General features: G+C 37.5%; 1 protein-coding gene across 1 annotated transcript; it reads left to right on the top strand.

The window, feature by feature from the left end:
• Positions 1-484: 484 nt before the first annotated feature.
• On the top strand, positions 485-19,856 carry EIF2S1 (eukaryotic translation initiation factor 2 subunit alpha). Its single transcript, XM_082386683.1, has 8 exons — positions 485-625; positions 4,635-4,883; positions 9,886-9,965; positions 11,535-11,686; positions 15,753-15,859; positions 17,538-17,635; positions 18,372-18,515; positions 19,311-19,856. Exons 2-8 carry the CDS (start codon positions 4,643-4,645, stop codon positions 19,434-19,436), a joined length of 948 nt encoding a protein of 315 aa, XP_082242809.1. The 5' UTR covers positions 485-625; positions 4,635-4,642; the 3' UTR covers positions 19,437-19,856.
• Positions 19,857-21,724: the final 1,868 nt, after the last annotated feature.

Raw genomic sequence — 21,724 nt, 5'->3', positions numbered from 1 at the left:
GGGGTAGGGGTGTGGGGAAGGCGACAGGAAGAAGGCGATGCCCGGATGTTGAGGCGCGCGCACCCCGGAACCGCCCCTCATTTCCGGTTCATCTTCTAGCCCCCACCCCACCCCCCACCCCCCACCCCCCCACCCCCCCACCCCCCCACCCCCGGTCTCCAGCTCCCAGGCGGCTGCGCAGGTCGAGGCGCAAGAACAGGGAAGAGTACACTCCTTCTCTTCCTCCACTTTTCATCTTTGGTCACAGCGCCACCCATGGTTGACTAAAGCTTTCAGAGAGGATTTATTTTTCAGGGACAAGGAATCAGAGTCCTCCCTCTTACCTGCACCTTGAAGGTTACTTAGCGAAAGCTAAAGACAGCGAGAAAACGTACTTTTCAGGTCCTCCTAAGGTCCACATTCTTCTGTGTTCTCGGAGGACCTGGACTCTATGGTCAGTGACGAAGAGGGGGGCCTCCATCCTGTTGGCGCTTGCGTGCTGCGAGGTGGTTCCGCATGCGCGGTGGGGTCGAGCGAAGCGCACGCTGAGGAGAGTCGGCGGTTGCTGCGGGTGGATCAAGTCTGGTCTCTCCGATTGAAGAGCGTGGCGCCGGACACCAGTGCGGGATTCACACACATACCTCAGGTGACTAGTCACCCCGATCGGTTTCTCCAGGAATTCACTTTGGTTGTGTCCAGTGACATGGGTGGTCGATAGAGGGTAGGCCCCGGGCTAACACCCCCTTCTTCTCCCGTCCCTGCGCGGGAAGTGTCTGCACACAGCTGCCACCGCCCGCCGGCTCCGTGTCGGTCTCCCCGTGTAGCAGAGGTGTCATGGTGCGAACGGAGGCCTCTCGTGAAGGGAGGTGGGCCGAGTGACTGAACAGCCCTTTCAGTGTGCTTCAAGTGGGGACGCCGTGAGGTGGGGCGGCCTTGGGAGAATGCCGTGACGCCCCCGCCCCGGGACGCGGAACACTTTGCCCTCTCCGGGCCAGAGAGTTCCATCCTTTTTTTTTTTTTTTCCGTCCGCCCCAGCAAATACTCTCAATTGTAACCAGACCCGGCACTTCAAGGAACCCGTTGATTGGGCCACGATATTGACAAGAGTTGGGTTAAAAAAAAGATCCAAGTTTGTTCATCTGATAAGTGATATTAAAAAAATCGAAGCTCCTGTCGCCCTGTGTTGCTGGAGTGGTGCGTTTCTGGAGAATGAGTCGCTCCTTAAGATGGAACTAAAAGATCCTACTGAAGAGTTTATTACTCTTCGTATCGGTTTGCCATGTTTCAGCACCGATAAGAATAGACTTGTAGAATTACGCGCTGTGATCTTACGGTTAGGCAGAACTAAAACACGTAAGATACGGGAATTTTAGGTCCCTTTTGTCAGCGCCCCAAACTTAGGCTACTTTAACGTTCATTAACAAGAAACATTGTTTCTTGGGGAAAGGGTGTAGCAAAGAAGTCTTGTCTTTTCTACCGATTTAAGCTGTTATCCAAGGGGAAAAAACCTTGTAACTCTGTGTCTTTCAACAGTTCGGAATTACTTACATAGAGCTTTACTGCCTCTTCTCAGTTCATTGGATGCCAAATGACAGTTAGCGATTCTCAAAACATCTCAAAAAGATGCACAGTAATGTTTTTAGAGATGGGTGCTTCCTATTTCAATGACAGTGAACTAGTTTAAAAGCTTTATTTGTGTAGCACTTCTGTAGTAAAAACGAGCATTCAGAACATAACTGTTAGAGCCGAATTAGAATGATCACGGGAGTTGCCTCTATCACATCGTACTTTACTTTGGAAAAGAATGTGGACTTCTGTATCCATTATGGCGACTTGACCATGCAGTGGTTTAAGAAGTCCTGCCTACCGTTTGACCAGGCAAAATTACTGACATTGCAGGATATTTGAAATTATCTTGGAGTTCAGGTCATGTATTTTGAAAGATGGGTGTTCTTTACTGGAGAACACATACTGTATTGTAGTACTCCCGACATATTGAGGCTTTGTGGGTTAAACTCTGGAGTCAATGTCAGATGACCTGGATTTAGCTCCTGTTGTACTTAGTAAGCATTTGTCTTTGAGGAAGTCATTTAATACTTTATTTTAATAATAAAATAATTGTTTAATGAATTAAGTTACAAAATGGAAATGATACCTCCTTTGCCTTTTAATAGCTTATATTTGTATAGCACATTACACTTTCCAAATTTTATCACATGTATATTATTTCATTTGATACTCTCCACAAACCGGTGAAGTACATGGTACACACTAGAAACTACAGTTAATGGGAATGCATTTCCCAAGCAGCCACAGCTAGTAAGTAGGAGAGCGAAGTATGGAACCCATGTCTAGAGCTATTCCCAAAGTCAGGCTCTGCTACTTGCCTGACTTGAGGACCCTATTGAGGGCGAAATAAAATAAGTCGAAGTGCTTTGAAAATTATGTAAAAGGGCTGATAGATACTTGGTGTGTGACTCCTATTTTCCTGACTGATTTTTTTCAAAGTTAGTGTTATTAGCATAATATCTCCATAAATAAGGAGATAGGTTCAAAATCTGTCAACCATTTTGTAGGTTCTTTGCAAAGCAGATTTTTTTTGTACTCCACTACTTTCTTTTACTGTGAATGACATACCATTAGCAGTATTCCTTTGTTTACATGGTCTATTGCAAAGAGACTTGTACCTCCTGAAGCATTAGCATCCGTATCTCCCTTCAGGATTCTTTTACACGATTGCCTATGTTCTTTTACAATCAAATTAAGTCTTCTCCAAAATTATTGGCTTTACTATTTGAAGAAACTTGGTGAGTAAAAGTGGTTAGCACCTGTTAAATCTCTTAAAACTGTTTCACACATTTCCATAACGTTTATTTTTATATCCAGTTTGAAACTTTTTCAGCTCTCAAATTTTAGTACTTTACATGCAGATATTTGACAACAGTTGTCCAAGAAAAAAAAAAAAAGCCCTGTTTAAAAATGAAACAACCAGCTCAGCTGTTTCTTGGTGGGTAATTGAATGTCTGCTTCCCTTTATTTGCTAAATCCCTGTTTTGTCAAGCTTCAAAGAGAAATATATCTCTGCCACTATTATTAATATGCAGCTTTATTTTTTGTTATACAGGATAGGTTAATACTAAAAGTTTGCACTAATTTATAGTTTATGTTCCAGCACTGAATAGGTACATTGATAATGCTTTTTGTTTAAGATGTTTTACTGATTGTCATGTATTTATCAGTGATATTGAGAGAAAATATAGCCTGATGAATAAGACACAAACTATGGATTCAAACTTCATAGGTTCAAATTTTGACTGTCACTTGTTAGAAGTATATGACAAAACAAGATGCTTAACCCATGCTTCGTGTTTTTCATCTATAAAATGGGGAAGACTAGGGGGAAAGTGGTACCTCAGGGAGATAGTCAGTGGCCAGATAATATAGGACGCTGTAGGTAGTGGAAAAATGTATAAATCAGTGGGTAAGCCACTAGGAAGAAACATGTGGGTGCAGGTGGCAGTTCTCAAACTGCTCTGAAGCAGAACTCTGGTGTTCTATGAGCTGGATGTAGGTGTTCCATCTTTAAGATAAGTAATGACAGTCTTATTTCCTAATTTATAAGAAAAAAAATAAGTTAGTAGGTGAAGTTTCACAAATTTTTCATAGGACCTTAGGTCTTATTATTGCCTGTCTTCTGAGCTTTGACAATGGTAAATTAATTAAGGTTAGCAGAAAAACATGAAAATTATCAACTATGATTAATTTGAGAGCTTCCTTTTAAAAACGTATTTCTACATATGGTATGATTTTAGGCCTGTGGGTCATAAAAGGAGTGGTGTTGAAAGTAGGTTTGGTGGATCAAAGGGAATAGTTTTAAATATATTTAATGTGTGGAGGTTAAGAGAAACTTGAACTTTATAGTAGTAGGAATCTATAAAGCTGTTCTCGAGCTTGGGTATAACTATTCAACAAAAGAGAAGAATATTTGGGAGTAATGGGAAAAGTGGAAGCTAAAAATTATGGTAGTTGTGAATTAAATTCAAGTTTGTTTTAAGAGGAAAAAAATTCAGAGAGAAGGATACATTTTAGTTAAATTTAGTGTCTTTTGTGATTAATAAATTTTTTGTTTTTGTCTTGACATGTGATACTATAATTTTGGCTATAATAAATAATAGAGTATATCATTTGATATATGGTTAGGGTTAGGATTTAATTTGTTGGAAGAGTCTTCCCTTTATATAGTAGGCGGTAGCATATCCAGTCTTAGCTGACTTAGAGGAAGAGTAGCTTTAGTTTTTCTGACAGGTTTATAATAGTAGTGATGCTTCCTATCATTTGTTATTTCTTAAAATATTAAAATAATATTTTATTCTTAAGGTGTACCTTTAATCCTTCAGTGTCAGGACTTTGTAAATGGTCATTATTTTTTATGATTCCTCTGAAACTGATGGTAGAGAATCACACAAGCCTTACAAAAATGTGGAGCAAAATAAAAATTAAAGCTTGGTTCCTGAACATTCCTCTGTTTTCTGGTACCATTTAAGAAGTTTAAAGAGGGGAGAAAACCAATAACTTCTTCCCGTGGCAAGATGTAGAAAATTGACATTTTAAAATTTTGACCTTAACTGAACACTTAACTTGATTCTTTTGTTCAGATTGCAGAATGCCGGGTCTAAGTTGTAGATTTTATCAGCACAAATTTCCTGAGGTGGAAGACGTAGTGATGGTGAATGTAAGGTCCATTGCTGAAATGGGAGCTTATGTCAGCTTGCTGGAATACAACAACATCGAAGGCATGATTCTTCTGAGTGAGTTGTCCAGAAGGCGTATCCGTTCTATAAACAAACTCATCCGAATTGGCAGGAATGAATGTGTGGTTGTTATCAGAGTGGACAAAGAAAAAGGTAAATGAGAAAAAGATTTTAAATAATTTATATTTTAAATATTTACTTATTAAATATAAATTTATATTTAATATATAAATATTCATATATTAAATTTATCTGGAAATTTTTGATTTAAAATGATTTATTTTAAAATATATTTTTTGTAAATTGCCTACTGTGGTAAAAAAAAAAAAAGAAAAAAAAAACCTCCTTTTGTCCTTAAACTCTTTTACATACAAAGTTGTTAGAGAAGGATGCCAGTTAACTATCTAAACAAGACCTTTTAAGTTAGTAGTGTTTTTCTTTTTTTTGGTGGTGGTTGTTTTTTAATTAATTAATTTCATTTATTTATTTATTTTGGCTGAATTGGGTCTTTGTTGCTGTGCGCGGGCTTTCTCTAGTTGCGGCGAGCAGGGGCTACTCTTCGTTGCGGTGCATGGACTTCTCATTGCGGTGGCTTTTCTTGTTGCAAGGCATGGGCTCTAGGCATGCGGGCTTCAGTAGTTGTGGCTTGTGGGCTCTAGAGTGCAGGCTCAGTTCTGGCGCATGGGCTTAGTTGCTCCGCGGCATGTGGGATCTTCCCGGACCACGGCTCGAACCTGTGTCCCCTGCATTGGCAGGTGGATTCCTAACCACCATGCCACCAGGGAAGCCCAGTAGTGGTTTAATTAGTACATTCCAGGACTAGTTTTTGTGAGCCAAGTAACTTGAATTTTATTCCCAGAGGTTATCGGGATCTTGATAATTGACTCATTCCCAAACTCACCAAACTCAGAGAGACAAATAAGCAAACCAGAGTACTAGTTCATTCATATTTGTCAGATGCCTTTTTATTGATTTAGAGTTAGATTAGTAATCAGGTTATTGAATAAGTGATGGAAATTGGGCAAAGGTAAATGGATTTTAGGAATATTTTTATGTCTTTAAAAAAGCAATATACTGCAGACACACACCCAAAACCCAATATTGTATGTCTCTGGTAATCAGAATGTTTGTGACCTCCAGATCCTATGGGATCTTTCTGACAGAGATGAATAGGTATTCATTTATTTACTCTTTGGGTGCCCCTTTTTTGGACCCCATGTAAATCTTCACCTTTGTGAACACATTTTTTTCTAAATATATTGTATAATACCATTGAGTAGGTTTTGTCTTCAACTGGCTTAATATAGTTAAGATAATTGGTTTCAGTCATCTTACTATAGTTTGTTAGGTTTTAGTTTCAGGCAAGTGGTTACCGTCATGCTTAAAAGACCAGTCAGTCACCCTGACTGAGCTTGGCTTTCTGAATCTCCTCAGCCACCTAGTTAATTGATACTTCTGCAAATGAATAATTTTATAGATAACTGACTTCTTTTCTGATTATAATCTTAGACAAAACTTTTGAGGCAGCTTATATTACCCCTTAGGTGGTGCTACCACTTAGCACATTGATTATTCTAAATGCTTTGATGCTTTGATATGACTTACTTGTGGCACCCTCCCCAGCTTCCATTTATTAAACTGCTTGAAGACTGAGATTATTCCTTAAACTTGTGTTTCATTGTTGCTCCAGTAGGACCTCGAATGGTGTCTTATCTTATATTGCTTTCCTATTATATGAAATATATACACAAAAAGGAATCAAATACATTTTCAACTGCCATCAGAAAAAGTGAAAGGGTAAACTTGTATAAGTACAGTAGTTACATGTAAAAATTTATTTTCATAATAGCATTGTTTTTACAATGTTAATTAAAAAGAAACAACAATCTAAATTGTGGTTATATAAATCATGACACAACACAACACAAGCAAGGCAATTTTATACAGAATGGGATCTGAATATTCTGATATGAAAAGATCTCCAGGGTAAGATAAGAAAAAAAGCAAAGTGCAGAAGATCTATAGAGGGGATCCATTTCTGTTACTAGAAGATTAAGTCCTATTGGATAAACCATTCATCATAACTGCTATAAACCCTAAACAAGTATCTGAACGGGTGGTAAAAATTACTCAAGGACGGTGGGAGCAACCAAAAGCAGGCTGAAACTGAAGGCAGGTTGACACTTGGAAGAAAGGAACTGCACTGGATAAATTTTACAGCTTTTTGACTGAGTGCATGTTACAGACAACTTCCAAGCAGGGCATCTAAAATTCTAGGGGAAAACCTACAGTCTTAATGGCTTGAGAGCCAGAGATGAGAGTTCTGGACAACCACAGCAGTTGGAAAGTGGTGATAGGGATTAGAGAAAGGAGAGACACAGAGGGAGAGCCCCCAAGTTTATATATAAATTCTGCTGAAATCTCTGGCTAACCTGTGAAACTAGTAATACACAGGGTAGACTGCAGCCCAATAGGGTAAAAATCTAAACAAATTTTGTTTGCTTTCCATCTGGGGAGACAGAGCTTATAGTTTTGAATTCAGACAAGCTAACTGCTAAAACAAAAATTCAGTATTCTTGGGAATTCCCTGGCCGCCCAGTGGTTGGGACGCCTCGCTTTCACTGCTGAGGGCGTGGGTTCAATCCCTGGTCGGGAAACGCAAGCCATGCGGAGCAGCCAGAAAAAGAAAAAAGAAAAAATTCAGTGTCCTTAAGAGGAATCTAAAGGAATTCACAGTGTGCCACATATCTTTCCTAATGTCAAGGATACAACTCAAATTGCTAAATAGTTGAAGAAACAGGAAAATATGACCCATACAAAAAAGGTAATCAATGGAGACTGACCTAGAGATCACCCTAATGTTGGAATTAGCAGATAAGCATTTTAAAGTAAATGTTATAACTGCTCAGAGATATTAGGAAAATATGCTTGTAGTGAATGAACAAAATGAAATATCAGTAGAGAAATTAGAAACTCTAATAAAGAACTAAATATAAATTCTAGAAATGAAAAATATAATATCTAAAAAATTCACTGGATGGGCTAACAGCAGATAAAAGATGACAGAAGGCTCCTTGAAATTTGAAGGTAGTTCATTTAAAAAGAACCAATCTGAAGAACTGAGAAAAAAAAAAAAAAAAAAACCTGTCAACTATCAAAAGCTCTATTCCGAAAGAAGGGGAGAAAAAGAAACAACAGAAAATATATTTGAAGAAACCATGGCCAAAAGTTTCCCATATTTGCTGGGGGAAAAAAATGTTTATATATTAGAGAAGCTCAGCAAACCTGAAGCAGGATAAATACTAAGACCACATTTAGGCATATCAAACTATTGAAAAACAGAGAAAATCTTCATCGTAGCCAGAGGAAAATGATGTTATTTATAGGGGAACAGTAATACAAATTACTGTGGCGTTCTTATTGGAAATAATGAAGGTCAGAGCATTGAATGATATCTGTAAAACACTGAAAGAACACTGTCAAACCAGAATTCTGTATTTGAAGAAAATATTCAACAACAAAAATCAAATGAAAACATTTTCAGGTAAATAGAAACTAGAGGGATTTATTACCAGATAAGACCTACATTATAAGAGATGGTAAAGGAAGTTGATCAGGCTGAAGAGCTGTGATGCCTGAAATGGAAAATATGTGGGTAAACGTAAAAAACCATTTTCTCCCTCTTTATTCTTCTTTTTTTTTTTTAATGGGGGTGTAGTTGATTTACAATGTCGTGTTAGTTTCCAGTGTACAGCAAAGTGAATCAGTTATATACATGTATCCACTCTTTTTTTAGATTCTTTTCCCATGTAGGCCATTACAGAGTATTGAGTAGAGTTCCCTGTGCTATACAGTAGGTCCTTGTTAGTGATCCATTTTATATATATAGTAGTGTGTGTATGTCAATCCCAATCTTCCAATTTATCCCTCCCCCCACCATCCCCTGGTAAACATAAGTTTGTTTCTACATCTGTAACTCTGTTTCTGTTTTGTAGATAAGTTAATTTGTACCCTTTTTTTAGATTCCACATATAAGCGATGTCATGATATTTGTCTTTCTCTGTCTGACTTACATCACTCAGTATGACAATCTCTCCATCCATCCACGTTGCTGCAAATGGCGTTATTTTGTTCTTTTTTATGGCTGAGTAATATTCCATTGTATGTATGTACCACATCTTCTTTATCTGTTCCTCTGTTGATGGACATTTAGGTTGCTTCCATGTCCTGGCTGTTGTAAATAGTGCTGCAGTGAGCATTGGGGAGCTCCCTCTTAATTCTTTAAAATACATTTAACTACTTGTCTCATTGTGTACCCATGGGACTTTTATTTATGGAGGTGACTGGTGACATGGAGAGGCCAATGCCATTGAAAGAACATTTTTATTATTAAAGTTTCCCAAGAGATGGGGACCCAGCATGCCATGCAAAGCCACATGAGGAAGCACCGGTTTTGATCAGGAGGTAGAAGGAGCAAGGGGAAAGCCTAGGCCAGAGCTTTTATTGAGGTTTCCATGACAGAGGCAAGGCAGGTCGGCGTAAACAGTTTAGGGTTGGCTCATTTGAATAGTTTGGGCAGGGCTTGGTACATTGGGGCTGTCACTAGTTGTGTGGTACCTGGCTCTATGCTGGTTTAGGGCATGGGATAATATTGACCTGCTGTGTGTAACTTTGATGAGATGATTGGGGGTATGGGCTCTAGATTGGTTAATTTGCATGTAAAAGGCTGCTCCCATTGAGGCCTTTGCCAACTCTAAGAATTGGCTAGTGCCAGGCAGGGAAGTCTCTTCCCCAGTCAGCCAGGCCACAAATGTCAGAGCATCAAGAATACAGAAAATATAGTTAATGCAGTTGACCCTGTGATGAATGGATGCCAAATAGACAAATACAGTGTCTTTTGGCTTTAGCTCTCATTTGGATAATTGAAAATTATTCCCTCCACTAAGGTAATAGAATATACAGTTACATGATGATAAAAATTCATTTCTGAAAACAAAAATCTCTTATCTTGTACTTTTTATGCAGTGTTTTATTGATACGATTTTAGTGTGGAATAAGTGTAGGTATGGCAACCCAACAGTCTGGTGGTGAAAATTGTCACAGTGATTCTTTGGCACCTGGACAGAGATAATTTTTTCAAATTTTTCTCATATAGGATATATTGATTTGTCAAAAAGAAGAGTTTCTCCAGAGGAAGCAATCAAATGTGAAGATAAATTTACCAAATCCAAAACTGTAAGTTGATTTTTTTAATCAAATTAGTCCACTATTTGATGTGTTTAATAAATAATGTGCATGGTGTGTTCCTGGCAGAAACAAAACCTACATTTTCTGTAACAGTATTTCCATTTCTCATTCTGTGTTACATAGAAAAACCATTTGAAGACTTTATTTCAAAAGAGTATGGCTTCAGTGTTCTTGTCTCATGATGTTACTACCTTAAAGCATTGCTTGATGTGTAATATTCTCAAATCAGTACTGGACCATTAGTGTTTTTAAGCTATTTTAGGTTAAATTAACTATGGGTGATTTCAGCTGATTGGGCTTGTCGCAGCATGTAGTTTTTGACTTTCAGCTCTGTTCTGGGATAAGGATCACAGAGACAACCAGCTATTGTTTGTTAAGAATGAGCAAAGGTTTGTAAAATGTCTTTGAATCCAGGAAAGCAAGGCAGGGCCTGTTGCTTAGTGTGGTTCTCCACCCCACCCCTCACCTGCCTTGGTTTTTTTCCTTTTCTTATTAATTTTGCTGTAATTTCCTCAGTAAGCACTAATAAAGCAAGGACAGTCATTTCTTCATTCTCATCTTTCTGTATTTTTCTGTTCTCTGGTCCTATTTAGATTTTCTTTTATTCCCTAGATCCTCAGTGCTTATTGGCAGTTTCCATTGGTTCTGTTTTCTCTACCCTTCTCTTGTGTCTTTTGTTCCTCTGCCATGTGTGTTTCTGTCCTCAAGATAAAATGCCAAGAAAAGTGTTTACATGAAGAAAAGATTTTTAAAATCTTGCTTAACCCCAGTAAAAGAAAGTATAAATCTAAAAGCCATCAGACCATTACCCAAATCTTTCAAGTCCCACCAAGTCCAGATTTGAGAAGCACTGCTCTAGGAAACTTCCATTTTGTTTTGTTCCCCTAGGATATTGTAAAATGAGCATAATAGATCTTATTAGGATAATAAGACGATAAAATGAAATAGCCAATGTTAGTACTTTTCCTCACTCAGATTTTGTGTGTAATTAACATGAAGCCCTCTTTATACTCTTTCTCTTCTTTAAGCCCTTTTATGTTTAGGAGATTAGGAAAAGAGTTTGGCAGCAGTGGGTAGGAGGTGGGTAGGATTGAAGGATAACTGTTAAATGATAACAGAGCAAAAGAAATAATAAAATCTCCATCCAGGTTCCATGCTCTCATGTAGTAGTAATAATAATATCTTACATTTTGATCTGTGTAAGAACTCGCTACAGTAAAAAGGAAAGATACTAGGATCTCCCTTTTCCAGATGAGGAAATATATTCAGAGAGGTTTGTTTGTCCCAGAATTGACTTGATCTGGGTCTTAGGTTGTAAATGCTATACTAGTTGTACTTGTTATACCCACTTGAGTTCATTATTATGGAAAAGCGAATATTTCTCTATGGAGAAAGAATTTGTTGTGTGGTGATCTTTTGTTATTAAGGAATTAGTGTAGTCAGATTAACCAAACGTTTGTTTTTATATGCTATCTACTAAATTGTAAACATATCTTTTTTTTTTTTTAATATAGATCTCTTACCTTTGAATTGTTGAGCTCTTCATTTTGTTTCTAGGTTTACAGCATTCTTCGTCATGTTGCTGAGGTCTTAGAATATACCAAGGACGAGCAGCTGGAAAGCCTGTTCCAGAGGACCGCTTGGGTCTTTGATGACAAGTACAAGAGACCCGGATACGGTGCCTATGATGCATTTAAGCACGCAGTCTCGTAAGAACACTTTCTTAGCTCTGCTTCTCCATTGATACTACAGCTGCTGGGTCTAGCACACAAGTTGAGAGCCTGACATTTAATAGCACAACATTCATGTATTAAGTCCTTGCCAAATTTAGATAAAAATATTTTAGTATAATAGGCCCATGATATGGACCAATCCTATAAAGCCGAGCCTATATGATTTGATGTACCATAGTTATGTAGTTTTGTAAACCATATGGTTTCATCTCACACTACTGTCTTACATACTTTCCTCTCCTAGTTTTAATTTTGTTATTGTCCTAGGTGACTTCAGGGCCAACATAGATGTTTTGTTTAAAACTTGTTTTCTTTACCTCAGTTCCTTAGACCTTCAGCCCATGCCACATTAGCTAGTCTTCCATATGGCCTCACCCTGGGTCTTACTGTCACCAGGATTTGCTCTGTCTCCGAAACCTTTAATTCACACATTCTGTTCTTTCACCACAGCCTCCTGTCCTTCCAGCTCCCACAGTTAGTCCTACTCTGTGTCGTTTTAATTCTTATTATTATCAGACTCTGATTCCAAACCTTTTTTTTTTTCTCCCTTTTTCACCCTTTCCTGCCTTCTCTTCCTTATTCAGCATAGACACACCATGGTCCATCATTTCAACAACTTTCTTGCCAGTGTCATGAGTTTTGCCCTGTTTTTCCTTCTGTTACATCCAGCCTTGGAGCGATGTTCCTGCCTTCTCTGCACTTGTAGACTGCTGGGTGCTGCTAGGAAAAACCACAGTCTTGCAGGTTGGTGCCACTGCATATTCATGGTCTCCAACCTCAGCTGGGCCTTAACTGCTGCCCCACATTCTGTTTGCTCCTGGTCACTTCTTCCTCTCATTCTTAGATTGGCTATTTTAGAACTTCTCCACACTCTTCCTCAGATACCCACTCTGTCCCTCTCCTCTCACTCTCACCTGGTGCACTCACTACCTAAAAAAGAAAACAGAAGCCATTGAACAGGATCACCTCTACTTCCTTCCACTTTCTCAGCCAACTTATCTCCATCCCACCTGTCACTGCCTCCTGTGCTCCTGTCATACTGGAATTCGGATCCTTCCTGCTCTCAAAGTAATCTTACCACCTGTGCCCAGCTATTCCTAAGGGATGTCTTTCCATCTCCTATTCCCTCTCTTGGGTCTTCAGCCTTTTTCTTTATTGGTTTTGCTCCATCAGCATAAAAATATGCTCAGATTTCTCCCATTTATACTAAAAACAAACTTTTCAACGTCCCCTCTACTTTCTCCTGTCGCAAGCACTGTGTCCTCTCTTTTTAACAACCAGATTTCTTAAGTTCTCTGTACTTACTGCTCTACTTCTGTACCTCCCAGTCCTTCCTAGATGTTAATACCTCACAAGCAGCCTCACCACTGCATTGTTACTTTCCCAGCCCTTGTGCTGCCAAGGGTTATTGGTCTCCTCAGCCCTCAGAATGGCCAAGTGGGGCTTAGAACTGTTAGAACCTCCATCAGGCCTACTCATCAGAGGCTCCAAATACCTTCTAGTTTACCCTCTCCTCTCATGTGACTTTTTTTTTTTTTAATATCACCTTGTGGGAAAGGTGAGAATAATAATAAGTTAACATTTATATAATTCTCACAACAACCTGTGGTATAAGTGTTATTATTATTCCTATCTTATAGATGAGGAAATTGAGACAGAGATTAAATTGTCCAAGTTCACACAGCTACCAAATGGTAGAGCCTCAAACACAGGCATTGTAGTTATGCTACAGAGCTTATGCTATTAACCATCAAGCACTGCTTTATATTTCTGTCCTCCCTGACTTCAATCCTGGACTCCTCAGTACATGTCTTACCTTGGTTTGCTGTCATTATCAGCCCCACTTACCTCTCTAGCTTCTGCCTCCACCCCTTCTCCGTTACCACTCTGCATTCTTAACAAATAACAGGTTACATTCTTAACAAATTAACATTCACCTTAACGAATTAACATTCACTCATCACTGTTCACATTCTTTTCTTGCTTCATCAGACATGTTGCAACTGTCCAGATTTAACTCCTGATAATTCTGTGCCACATGTGCTTCATTTTTTTTCCTCTTAATTAAATAATTAAATAGAATTTCTGAGATTGTTGGAAACAATATTTTACTCCTCCCAAGCCATTCCAGTCACTTATCAGTAGTAACCACTATTCTGAAATGAGTATGTATCATTGTCATTTATATACATATACATGTGTGGGTAGGTTATGAAAAGTATGTATAGAATCTTTTTTATGTTTAAATATTTAATTTGTTTAAACAAAAAAATAAATTTATTTTACCATTGTAACAAACTTTTCTCTACTTTACATTTTTACTCGTAATGCTATTATTGACCAGAATTTCTCCAAATTGATAGATGTATGCCTACTTCATATTAATTTCTATATAGTATTTTGTTGTGAGAATATGCTTTATTTGTTCCTCTATAAAGAGATTTTTACATAATCCCCTCCGCCCTTTTATCCCCCTACTTTTCAAAACTACTATGATGAATGTCCATGTACATGTCTCTGTACAACGTTTGGGAATTTCTAAGATAGATACCTAGGAATAGAATTGTTGGGTCATAGGATTGATTATATGCCCCTTTAAATTTACTTAGTTTTGCCAAAGTACTCTCCAAATTGGTTCTACAATTTATATTCCCTCTTCATCAACATTTGGTATATATCTCAGATTTTTTTTTTTTTTTTTTGCCAAACTGATTGATGTACAATAGTGTCTTGTTTTGATTTGCATTTTGCTGGTTGTTGGTAAAGTTAACAGCGTTTCATATGTTTATTGACCATTTGTATTTCTTCTGTGAAACATCTGTTTATCTCATTTCCTCATTTTCTGTTGGTTTGTCTTTCAGTTATACCATAACTTTCTTAAAACTTTAAGTTCTACCTTAGCTCGTTAAAATCCTACCATTCTTTTAGTCGTCATTTCATTTTTTCCATTTGTTCATTCGTTCAGCAAACATGCCAGTGACTAAGACCGTGGTCCCTGTTTGTGGCACTTACGAGGGTCAGATGAAATGCCACTTCACCCATGAAGCCCTTCCTGACCCCACTAATATCTTCCTCTCCTCACCCCCAGGGATGCACTTCTGTTTGTTTTTTTCAAAAATTTTTTCCATGTTTTTCTTTTTAAGCTCCTTGAAGCAGGGACTGCTAATTACATGGAAATGCTTAATTATAGTGGGATGTGTGACATATAGGCATAACTCATTTTATTGCACTTTGCATATACTGTGTTTTTTTTTACAAATTGAAGGTTTGTGCCAATGCTTCATCAAGCAGGTCTGTTGGCGCCAGCTTTCCAACAGCGTTTGCTCACTCCATGTCTCTGTGTCACACTTTGGTAGTTCTTGTAATATTTCAAAATTTTTCATTATTTTGTTACCATGATCTGTGATCTTTGATGTTACTATTGCAAAAAGATCACATCTCCCTGAAGACTCAGATGATAGTTACCATTTTTTAGCAATAAAGTATTTTTAAATTAAGTTATATACATTTTTTTAGACATAATGCTATTGGACACTTAATAGACTACAGTATAGTGTAAACATAACTTGTGTATGCACTGAGAAACCAAATGTGTGACTCACTTTATTTCTATACATGCTCTATTGTGGCATTCTGGAACTGAACCCGCAGTATCTTCGAAGTATGCCTGTATAGGAGACATTTTAAATTGCTTGCTTTAGCCAGATCTCTAAAATTTTTCTTCTAATAATAATCAATTGGATGTTTTCTATTTGTCATACAGGCCTAAGCGCTTTACTTGCATTATCTCATTTAATACTACAATCCAGTGAGATACACTGTTTTCATTCGCATTTTACATAATTGGAAATTGAGGTCTAGAAAGGCCCCAAAACACATAGTGAATAAATTGTGAAGCTAGGATTTTAACTCTAATTCTGACACTGAAGGCTGTGTTCTTAAACATTATTCTGTGGTATTATGTTTGTTGTCCTAATTATCAGTAAAGTAACCTTGACATTTTGTTTTGTGTATGTGTGTGTTGTTTTTTTTTAATTATCAGAGACCCATCTATTTTGGATGGCTTAGATTTGAATGAAGATGAACGGGAAGTACTCATTAACAATATTAATAGGCGTTTGACCCCACAGGCTGTCAAAATTCGAGCAGGTAAATGATTTTTTAAATGATGTTTAAAATATTTTGCATGTACCAAAAAAGCTGTTACATAATGAGCTTCACCAAAGAATATGTTGCTACATCAACATCTGCCTTTTTCTAAACTTTTTTCATAACAAGAAAAGTTAAAGAAATTAAGTTATCTTTGCTTTTACTGAATTATAAAATACATATATATTGACGTAAGTAAACGAGTTCAGCTAACCTTAAGTTAGCCCGCTTTCTGGGGTGTGGGGGGGCGGTGATTATTTTGTTTAGTGCATGCTTTAAAATTCCAACAGTCCAGTAATATCCTCCCAGGCCTCTGGATTAACCACTGTTATGTTAGTTTGCAATATATTCTTTCAGCAGAGATTTTTCCTATACACATATGGTGTATAGGAATGTATGCTGTTTATATTCAGATGTAAATTTTTATGTTTTTATAAGGATGGGGTCATACTATGCAAAATTTTCTTCAACTAGCTTTTTCCACTTGGTGTATCATGGCTGCCCTTGCATGTAGAACACGGAGATCTTTCTCATTTTGAATAGCTAAGTAATATTCCATAGAACGATAAACCTTGATATAAGCCAGTCTCCTCTTGATGAGTGTTTAGGTTGTGCCAGTCTTTTTTTTTTTTTTTTTTTTTTTTAAATTTATTTGTTTATCTATGGCTGTGTTGGGTCTTCGTTTCTGTGCGAGGGCTTTCTTCTAGTTGCAGCAAGCGGGGGCCACTCCCCATCGCGGTGTGCGGGCCTCTCACTATCTTGGCCTCTCTTGTTGCGGAGCACAGGCTCCAGACGCGCAGGCTCAGCAATTGTGGCTCACGGGCCCAGTTGCTCCATGGCATGTGGGATCTTCCCAGACCAGGGCTCGAACCCGTGTGCCCTGCATTAGCAGGCAGATTCTCAACCACTGTGCCACCAGGGAAGCCCCAGTGCCAGTCTTTTTACAGCAGTTGACCCTTGAGCGACGTGGGGGAGTTAGGGTCGCCCACCCTCTGCACAGTCAAAAATCCACATATAACTTAGCCCTCCGTGTCTGTGGTTTCGAGTCCAAGATTCAACTACCGTGGTTCGTTTAGTGTTGTAGTGTTTACTGTTGAAAAATTGTACTTGTAAGCAGACCATGCAGTTCAAGTCTGTATTGTTCAAGGGTCAACTGTATTACAAAAAACACTGCAAATTAACACCCTTATACACATACACTTACCCATTTATACAAGTGTTCAGTAAGGCAGATTCTTAAAAGTAGAATTGCTGGGTCAGAGGGTATGCAGTTTTTAAACTGTTCTAAACAATTTGTGGTTATTATTTCATTCAGTCTTCATCACACTCCTCCTTATCTCCATTTTACAAATAAGGAACTGAAGCACAGAGGGGTTGAAATCATGACTTTTAACCCAGACATAGCCACAATTCAAGGTGTTTGTTAAATTTCTCTGTTTTTTTTATAGTTTCATCATTCAGGGGCTTGATGTGAATGAGAAGATACAATTTCAGTGCATATTCAGATATTTTTAATTATGAAAATTAATGGCTGGGATTGATTTCTAATTGAAAGGATGATGAAAGCTTTCATACGTATTTGAATACTAGCGTATTTGTCATGTCTCTGATTTCTTTTAAACCTCTAAAAAAAATTTGCATTTTTTTGGTATAAGCTTTTGAATATTTATGATTTTAGATATTGAAGTGGCTTGTTATGGTTATGAAGGCATCGATGCTGTAAAAGAAGCCCTGAGAGCAGGTTTGAATTGTTCTACAGAAACCATGCCCATCAAGGTGAGTAGTCAGTTTTTTCCCTCCCTGATAAACCAAAATCACCTAAACCAAATCAAACCAGATTTTTTTAATGATCATGTTTCATAACAAATGTTATGAAAAGTGGTTCTTGATATGATATTTCTAGGAGATGTTTACAATTATGTGTAGGCTTTTTGTTGTAGCTACTGCTACTGTCACAGTGGATGGAGATTCCTGTTGGTATTTAGTGCCAAGGGGCCAGCTATGCTAAACCTCCTTTACAGTAAAGAGTCACTGTGCCCATAATGCTCATAGAATCTTGAAAAGAGCAACTTATTCTCTCATATTCACACAGAGCTTTCAGGAGGTTTGGTTGAATCTTTCATTAGCGATAAAATTAACTGGATGGTTGTTATTCAGAATCTCATAGAAGAATTTCTTTTACCAATTTAGTTTGGAACCAAACAGGAATTTTAGAGACAAATTATCCATTGTGCTAATGATAGCTATAGTTAGTTTAGCCACCAAAGACCCAGAAGTCATAATCCTTCATATTTGGTATTGCAGTAGCCTGTTTATACTACTGGATTAGATCATAGTATCAGCTTCGGCTACTTTAACAAACTAAACTACTCCAAATTGCTGTGCTGCAGAATTGGGAGTAAGTTTTGGGGTGATTTGTTGTTAAAGCAGCAGATAAGCAAAACGATTCTCGAACATCCTCACTGTTGTGTGTTGTATAGGTACATTCATAATTTAATTTTGTCTTCCTTAGATTAATCTAATAGCTCCTCCTCGGTATGTAATGACTACAACCACCCTGGAGAGAACAGAAGGCCTCTCTGTCCTCAACCAAGCTATGGCTGTTATAAAAGAAAAGATTGAGGAAAAGAGGGGCGTCTTCAATGTTCAAATGGAGGTGAGGTCAATACTGGGGTTTTTTGCCTTGTTCTTAAAGTTCTTAAGAAATTTACATGATCTAAGTGATTTGCATTCTAAAATATCTAATCGGAGACATTTTAAAACATGAGATACATTTAAGATTACAACTCCCCTAAGCATAAAATAATCATTGACTCAGAGAGTTCCTAAAAGGGTTTTTATAAGTAAATAAGAACTATCATGGGATGGTTATTCAGGACTGTGGTCACTGATCCCCCAAAAGGAAAAAAATATAGACAATGAAAATAAGCGATTGGTTATTGCCAGAATTTAATGTAGAATGCTTAAAATTTGATTTCAGAATTAAAAACAAGAATAGTCTCATACTTTCCTCATCTCAACAAGAACAAAAACTAATTTTCATATATAATTTTCAAAACAATTTCTTCTGTGGAAAGGAATAGTAAGTAATTTATTTTGAAGCCAGAAGATGCATTTTTACAGGACATCTTTTTGTGTATTTGAAAGATACAGCCACTGCAATTATTTTCATATATTTTCTGTTCTAGCTTGTTAGAAATTACAGAAAATATATTAGGTTTTAATATATATGTTTTCTTTTCCTGTATTGTCTTACTCTCATAAATTTCTTTCATTATTTATCTCATGGAATTTATTGGTGATATTTCAGCACTCAAAAGTGAACAGATAGGGCAGAGTTGTTAGCAAAGTGTTTTTTTAAGAGTTAAAATACCAGGCAGTAATAGTATTGAAATTGAATTTGTGTCCTGTTTAACTACTTCACTTTGAAATTGTGCCTCTGCTTTCACAGCCCAAAGTGGTCACAGATACAGATGAGACTGAACTTGCAAGGCAGCTGGAGAGGCTTGAGAGAGAAAATGCCGAAGTGGATGGAGATGATGATGCGGAAGAAATGGAAGCCAAAGCCGAAGATTAACTTTGTGGGCAACAGAGTCCAGTTTAAGGAACACAAAGCAGCCTTCCTGGCTGTTAACCCTAGACTTGAAAGTTTTCCAGTATTGAAAACTTCAAAGCTGAATATTTTTTATTTCGAAGTATTTAAATGTTCCAACAGACCAAAACGTGAAATGCCCTCCTAAATGTCAGCTGTTTTCACACAGTAGCTCTGACACCTTGAGCATTTTTTAAGGGAGTGGCCTGATTTCACTAGAGACAAATCTTTAAGAACAGTCATAAAATGGGGCGTGTGATTTCCATTTCTGATGTCTCCAGATTGGCACCCCTTTGTAGTTCAGTGCCTCCATGAGATTTACCAGGGGCACCCAAAGCAAATAGTCCTAACCTTTCTATATAAAATGTATCAAGCAAACATTAAATAAATTTCTGGGATATTTAACCATAGGTTTCTTCCTTATTGTCACCAGTTAAAAGCATTATGATTACTAAGACCCTAATTCTATTATCTTCATTTTATTTGAAATGTAGTAATATAAAGGCAGGTGACCTAAAGGATCAATATAGCAGATCCTTTCAAAGGGAGGGTTTAGAGAACATAATTTTAATTAGTGAAAGTTTACTCCTAGGGGGAAAAAGCCTTAAAATGCAACTAAAGAATTACATTGGTTGTGTGCCTTTTACCTATTTGAGACTGATGACAACATGTGGTATGAAGGAGAATTTATCACACTGGTCCTTGTTGGTGTACTAAGCTGCTTGCCTTGAGTTTGTAATTCAGGGTGGTAAAGGTTTTGGGGGTGTTTTTTTTGTTTTTTAAGAAAAAGATGCTGCTTTTTAAATTAAGTTATTTGAGTCTCATTGCCCAACTTTTGATTTTTTTTTTTCTAGTAAAATATTTGCTAGGTGCCACCTAGAAGCTTCAGTTCTCTTCATAACAGAGTAGGGATCTGTTTGAACACAATTACAATGGTTTTTATATGTTTCCATCATTTTTTTCTTTAAGAGCTGATTGTTTTAAAGGTAAATAAATAATATATACAAAGGTAAATAAATTTCATAGATAAGGTATGGTTTGCAGTTACAGCTACAGTAGCCAGGGTGTAGAAAGTCTTAAGTTAACTTTGGTCTGCTTCATAAATTTAATCTCTTAGGATACTTGAGGCACTAGATAAATTAATTTTACTAATCATTTCCAAGAATAGCTTTTTAAATACTTAGATTAAACCTAACCCACCTTAGTCAATCCAGGACTAGACTTACCTCAGTGTTAAAGGGAATGGAAAATAGAAGAGTGTGTTGGTGAGCCATTTGAGCCATTTTTGAAGGTTTGTCCCTTTGTTTAATTTAGCAGCCTCTACGAGCTCTTTAAATCCAGAAGTCTAATTTCATATAACCGTTTCCACGAGGGAGCCATGATTGCTGGCTTGCATACTGGGAATATTTACAGGAGAATCTGGCACATAATTTTCACTTCAGTCTTTCTGAGGAGTCAAAAAAAAGTCTATAAAGCTCACAGCATCAAGAATGTTATCAAACTGTAACAGGTGCTCCTTAAATGTTTGCTGTAAGCAGAGGAATTGAATTTTGACTTTGTTTACTGAATTTTTTTTTTAATACTTCAAAAGCCATAACTGTCGAGAAATACCGGTGGCATCAGTGGTGAGTGATTTTATCCCATGCAGGCCTTTTGCTCAGTTTCACAACAGTTTTGCAAATTTATGACCCTTATGAGAAAAAAGATCAATACCTCACTGATCATGAAGGAGAGAACTAACTAAACTTACCCTGGTGACCTAAAAGTATCACTTTCAAATATGAGAACAAGATCACACCCAGCTCCAAATAACTTGAACAGATTGACAAAGACAATTGACCAGTTTATCCAAATGGATCTCTCCCCACAAAGACTCTTCATTAAAAATTGACAATTTCATCTACTCCCCATGCTGCCTTTGAGGTCAAGTGGTTATCGACTCATAACTGAAAATAGTTTGAGTCTCCATTAGGCATAATTAGTTGAAAATTTTAAATGGCCGGGAAAAATATGAACGCAAACCATTTTTCATGTTTTCTAGTAAAACAAGACAAGCCATTACTTACGTGGATAATGCTCACTTAGTGGAAACCTACAGAGACGTGCTAAGCAGTACAGTTACTACTCAGCTGCCGTACTTGACCTAGCTACTTTTACATCAAGAACAGTGTAAATGGTTCAGGATTTTAAAAAATTCAAGTGCTAGTACTCTTGGCAAGAGTTGACCCCTGATTTGCCTCAAGGTGATAGTCAACTACTTTTCAACACATGAT

Source organism: Balaenoptera borealis, assembly GCF_965194805.1.
Source record: "Balaenoptera borealis genome assembly, chromosome: 3".
Classification (NCBI taxonomy): domain Eukaryota; kingdom Metazoa; phylum Chordata; class Mammalia; order Artiodactyla; family Balaenopteridae; genus Balaenoptera; species Balaenoptera borealis.
The sequence above is the reverse complement of the archived record's forward strand: the minus strand, read 5'-3'. Positions and strand labels throughout refer to the sequence as shown.

Excerpts from the sequence above, each read along its gene's own strand:
- EIF2S1 (XM_082386683.1), top strand. The coding sequence starts at position 4,643 with ATGCCGGGTCTAAGTTGTAGATTTTATCAGCACAAATTTCCTGAGGTG. Across the intron at positions 9,966-11,534 it reads AATTTACCAAATCCAAAACT|GTTTACAGCATTCTTCGTCA; the intron begins GTAAGTTGATTT and ends TTTTGTTTCTAG. Across the intron at positions 18,516-19,310 it reads TCTTCAATGTTCAAATGGAG|CCCAAAGTGGTCACAGATAC; the intron begins GTGAGGTCAATA and ends CTGCTTTCACAG.